The 6,000-nt window shown below is 33.1% G+C and overlaps 1 protein-coding gene across 3 annotated transcripts in view; it reads right to left on the reverse strand.

Annotated features, from left to right (window-relative positions):
* The window catches only part of Vps13a (vacuolar protein sorting 13 homolog A (S. cerevisiae)), a gene marked incomplete at its 5' end in the record, with an annotated part of 229,395 nt that overhangs the window by 168,324 nt on the left and 55,071 nt on the right, over window positions 1-6,000 (reverse strand). For all 3 annotated transcript variants that reach the window (XM_013506545.1, XM_013506546.1, XM_005408304.2), the window contains 2 exon segments: window positions 470-602; window positions 2,295-2,431. In XM_013506545.1, coding sequence (XP_013361999.1) covers window positions 470-602; window positions 2,295-2,431 — 270 coding nt within the window.

A 6,000-nucleotide genomic window follows, 5' to 3' on the forward strand; every position in this document is an offset into this window, starting at 1 on the left:
TGGCACGGTCTGTTAGAGACCTAGCCTGGATACCTCTGGCATTCAGAAGCTGCTTCTAGTTATCTAACTGTGTAATACAAATATCATTTGCAGTATGTGTCAACCTTTAGTTCAACATTAGAAAATAGTGGTATAAATCAAGATTCCCCAACTTTGACTATATCAACACTTTTTGTGGGGAGCTAACCTATATAGCATATTGTAGGATGTTTAGTAGCATCCTTGACCTTCACTCACTATATGTTAGTAGTGCCCCTTGACCACTACCTGTACAACCAAATATGTCTCCAGACACTGGCAAATGTCTTGGGGGTCAAACTCACTCCTAGTGGAGAATCAGGCAATACTTACAATTACATCTAACTTAAAAATATTAGTTTAAATGTATGCATGAAAACAGGTTTCAGAGAAAGTGTCTACAAATCTAATTAATCACTTCAGCAAAATCAGCAGTGCCTTTTATACATACCCACTCTACTATAAAGCAGTTGTATGCTTGTAAGCTGAACATCAAAAGAATCATAAGCTCTGTGCCTTATCTCTTCAAGGTTCGGTCCACCTTGTTTCATATCTGGTAATTCCGAACGACTTTTACTTGTCACCTTGAAGTTAATTTTAATAGTTTAAATTATGCAAAATACTTCAAAATGTAAATACTGTATAAGTTTTTATTTTTCAAACCTATAATATAAAATTTTAATTGGGGAGAATAAACTCACAAGCAGACATATTGTATAAGGCTATTAAGAAAAGTCATTAACCCTGAGAGATATAATGAGAAGCACACATATAAAAGCAATTTTTACATATAGTTATAATTTCCATTTCTTTTTATTAAAAGAAACCAAGATAGTCCTGGAAAATAATACATCTTAAAATCTGGTTAAAATTTCTCATGAAGAACAAGATCAAGAGACAAACTTAGCTTTAAAATATTCCTATACTACAATGACAAATACTAGAATGACAGATGCATGGACAGCTTGATAATAAGTAAAAGAGCCCAGGGTTTAATATTATAGCTGAATTTCAGTCCAACTCTGCTCTGCCATTTATATGACTCTCAACATGCTATGTTTGTACCTCCCCTGTTTGGCATACTATGCACACAAATTTTTTTCACTTAAATATTCAGCAGATCACTACTCCATAACAGAACTTAAAGATCTTATTCATTTATATACACACAAAAAACATTTTTTACATAGCTTATCTGTCTGGAAGGTAACAAGTTTTATATAAGTTAAGCAAATCACCAAATGTCACAAAGTTACATAGACACCCTTACCTTATGCTCTATCTGTACCATACTGCCCTTGAAACAATTCAATAACCAATTTCAATTATGAATAATTAGCTATATAAATTTTATTATAAATATAAAGCCAATTCATCTATATAAGTATCCAGTACAGAGCAACAAGAAAAAAAAGGAGGGCAGGGGAAGGGATGGGAGAAAAGGGGAGAGCGGGGGAAAGCAAAGGGAAAGGGAGAAAGAAGTAAGTAATATTAGGAAAAGGTAAATAATATTTATTAGATAGTCACAAAAATCTTTCTAATATTATTCACCTCCTTTGGGTTTTTAAATTGTTGTAAGTAGTCTTCTACCTTTAATGGTTTAGAGTAGTGCTGTCCAAAATAACTTTTATGATGAAGGAAATGTTCTGAATCTGTGCTGTCCAATAGAGTAACCACTACCACTTTTAACTATTAAACTCTTAGTTACGTTACCTAAGAAACTGAATTTTTATTTTTACTTAATTTTAATCAATTACATGTGGTTAATAGGTATTACACTGAAGGTTACAGCTCTGAAAAAAAAACTACTTTCCACTCAAATTTTTGGAAGGAAAAAAGAGTTCATAATTGAAAGAAAAAAGAAATGTCTTGGGTTAATCCAAAACAATTCATCCACTTAAAATAATAAAAAATGTAAAAATGTCAATATTTACATATATATATGCAAAAGGATGAGGATGCATTTAATTTTTAACTTCATTTTATATACATCAATTAATCATGTAAAAGATTTAAACTGAAAAGAAAATAAACACAACAATCAAATTCTACAGAAACAATTCTTCAGCCTACTTTAGACTTGGGTCTTTTAACTTTGAAAATTTAGTGAAAAAAAATCAGACTGATTAAATGAAACTTCACTTTTTCCACCAGAAAGGAATCAATCATAAAGCTAAAAAATCAATAAGCCAAATTAAACTGTCTAAAAACCAAAGTACTTCTTTAAAGAAACACCCTAAATATCATTTCCTAAATCAAATACTGTTAGTATGTACCTTTAGATGACCAAGATCCAAAAGAAGTAGATTTGATGAAGGGCTGAAAACTCCATCTTGCGGAACAATAATATAGGAAGCCTTCAAATTAATTCTGAGGTCAAGAACTTTCTGGGTTTCAATAATGTACAGCAGACCTGTAGAAAATTTAAATTTTTGCAGTATTCTTCACAAATTATGCAAGAAATAGGGAATCACTAAGCAAATGAATAATTTCAGATTAATGTGAAATTAGTATTAATTTCATAATCAAGTACCAATTTAAAAATAATCATGAGCAATGTATTTCCAATATAAATTTAAATCTGTAGTGATCAATGTGTACACTCTTTAATTAAATCTGAGTACAAAATTGGACTGTTTTCTCAAAAAAAAAGAAAAGTTTTTTAAGCCATAGACTCAAATTGGGTAAAACTAGAGAAAAATATAAACCTTTAAAAAGATTAAGTGGTATGAAACACTTATCCTATTAAAATCTGTACAAATTCTTTCTAACTCATAAATGGTTCAATAGAGCTGCATGTACTCCAATGAATGACAATACTGAACTTGATCTTAGTTATTTTATTCTGAGACAATGAAAACCTCTGGGTCATTAAATCCTCATCAACAACAGAGTTCTCCACTAGCTATTTCATTTACAGGATACTTTTTATTCTAAAAAATAACTCACTTACATGTGATTAGTATGCCAAAGCAATGTATTTCATGTTTCTGAGTCTAGCATTAGCCTTTAAATTAATGAATTATGTATGATCCCACAAAATGGAAGCCCTTTCTTGCAGAAAAAAAATTCTGTAAATAGCCAGAGTGCATAAAGATTATTTTGCTCTATAAAATTACTGAGATCTGATTCTCAAACAGAAAAGTATCTTCCTTCACAGACAAGAAAAAAGGAAAACTACACAACAAATTACAAAACTAGTTTTTTAAAATGTAAATTATAATGAGAAACTTATTTCTAAAAAGACTGATTTAAAAACTGGAAGTGATATAGTTTATTTACTATATAACCCCTCATTTTACAGTCAAATTTCATGCATTTAGCTGAACATTTTTTTAGAGACTAGGTCGAGGTTGGGAAGGGTCATACAAGTACTGAATAAAAAGGGCAGCCTTTTGTAGAAAGTCCTACAATTTTAAAAAGATTGATCCAGGGAGTTCAACATCTGATATTTCCACTTGGAACTGTTCTAACTCCTATTTTATCATGATCTAGCTCTTGTTTTCCCCAAAAACCAGATTCCCAAAAGAAATCATTCCATGTTTGGTGAGCCCATACTAATATATAACTTGAAGAAATGTTTTCATGTGCTAACACAAGCACTGTATGTTATTTGGGCGAGAGTGGTGCTTAAACTAAAGTGTCACCCTTTGTGTCCAGCGCAAGACACAGGGCATGATTCTTTCTTGGCCTATATAGATTTTTTCAAGTCAGATTTTCAGCTCAACTATCAGGCAAAGTTATGAACAATGAGCAGAATTTTTTCAAACTTTGCTGTTAAAGTAGTGCAAAATTTGAGCTTGAAGCCACCAACGTATCACTGTACATGTTAGGAGCACATGTTCAAGCCAGGCATGGTGGGGTGCACACCTGTAATCCCAGTACTCAGGAGGTTGAGACAGAAGGATTGGCACAAGTTTGAGGTCAGCCTGGACTACAAGGCCAGCCTGAACAAAATGGCAAGATCCTGTCTGGAAAAAACCAAACCAACAGTAACAACAAGAAAGTTCAAATAAAAAAAAACTTGTAAAGGTAATTACAATAAATAAAAAGAATATAGTTTTAAATATATTTGTCCATCATATATCATTTAAATATAAATATAGCCAGGTCTCGTAGTGTACACCAATAATCCTAGCACTTAGGAGGCTGAGGCAGGAAGATTGCTCTGAGTTCAAGGCCAGCCTGGGCCACAAAGTGAGTTCTAGGCCAGCCTGAACTGCATAGTGAAACCCTGTCTCAAAAAGATCAAAAATAAACAAATAAGTAAATAAATAAAGTCCTAAGTGGGGGCCCGGTCTTCCTGGAAATATAAGAAATTAGTAGCAAAATTATCATCTTCAGGCAATTGCAAAGGTCATTCCTAAGTAAGCCAAGCAAGGCTAATGAGAGGAGGTTGGAAGGGTGCAGTTGGTATCTCCAATAACCTGTCTGTACAAAGCAGACTCCAGTAAAATCTCTTCAAATGAGGATGCAAGGTGACATGAAGTACAAGGCTGAACAGAGACTCAACAGATCACCGAAGAATTACTACAGGAATCCAACCAGGTTGGAAATTCAAAAGCAAAGGGACTCAAAACTGTCCTCCTACATGACTGGATTCAAATGCAGGTAATGGTTGTACTCAAGTTTGTCATCTGTTGGGTCTCTGTTTCTCTCTCCTGCCCCCCCCAAACACTCCAAGAAACAATCTGGCCCTTAAGATCCTTTTTTTTTTTTTTTAAATGTTTAGAGGTCTAATCAACTCATCTGGTTTATGGAGTGGCTTTACGGAGGTATATTAACATTTTAAAACTACATTTATGTGACAATCACATCTTTGGAGACAGACATAAAACTTACAAGTATGTACCTGTGAAACACAATCAAAATTACGAAAAGCATCTATTACACCCAAAGTCTCCCTCTCCCACCTTCCTTCCTTCTTTCTTCCTACCTTCCTTCCTATCTACCTTCCTTCCTTCCTTCCTATCTTCCTTCCTTCCTTCCTTCCTTCCCTTCATCCCTCCCTCTCTCTTTTTCTTGGCCTTTTGAGACAGGGTCTTGCTACACAGTCCAAGCTGGCCTCGAACTCATGGCAATTCTCTGGCCTTAGCCGCATAAGTGCTAGGATTACAGTCATGCACAGAAAACAAGTTTAAATAACCATAGGAAACAGAACTAAAAAAGCATGACTATCAAATTTTAACAAACTCCTAAAATGAAAAATATAATCACTAAAAATTAAACCTAATGTAAAGATTTAATAGCATATTAGACATGGTTAAAAAATGATTTAATAACGTAGAAAATAAATTAACGACAAATTACGCAGCATGTAACATAGGAAAAAATAGACACAAGGAAGAAATAGCAGGATATGGAAGTTTAGGGGAATAAAAGATACAGGAAGAACGGCCAGAATTTCAGAGAAAGAAGAAGAAAAAATTTAAAGAACTAATACCTAACAATTTTTCCAGATAGAGTTTCTAGAATTCATTAAAGATACCAGTACTCAGATTTATGAAACTCAATTATCTCAACAGAAACACACACACACACACACATACACACACACACACACACACACACACACACACACACATACTTTCATGCATTCCCAAAGCTGAATATAATATACTGGAACTACAGAAAACAAAATGTAAGATTTTAAATGTCAAACATAAAAGAAAAATATCCTATAAGAAAGTATCAAATACAGTGACACTTAACACTGAACAGTATGGAAACCAAAATATAGCAGATTGGCCCAGTGTTTAAAAAGAAAATAGCTGTTAACCTTTAATTCTATGTTCAATGAACATATACTTTAAAAATGAGGGGAAAATTTTTTTTTTATTTTAAAGATAAAAGGAGGGAAACATTAACAGACATACAACATTTTACATCACAAGCACAGTACAGACAATACAGAGTTACAAACAAAGTGGTAGGGAATTAACAATGCTTGTTGTATTACATATTTATATCTTCAAAGTGGCT

The sequence above is a fragment of the Chinchilla lanigera genome, unplaced genomic scaffold (assembly GCF_000276665.1).
Source record: "Chinchilla lanigera isolate Chin_1 unplaced genomic scaffold, ChiLan1.0 scaffold00111, whole genome shotgun sequence".
Classification (NCBI taxonomy): Eukaryota; Metazoa; Chordata; class Mammalia; order Rodentia; family Chinchillidae; genus Chinchilla; species Chinchilla lanigera.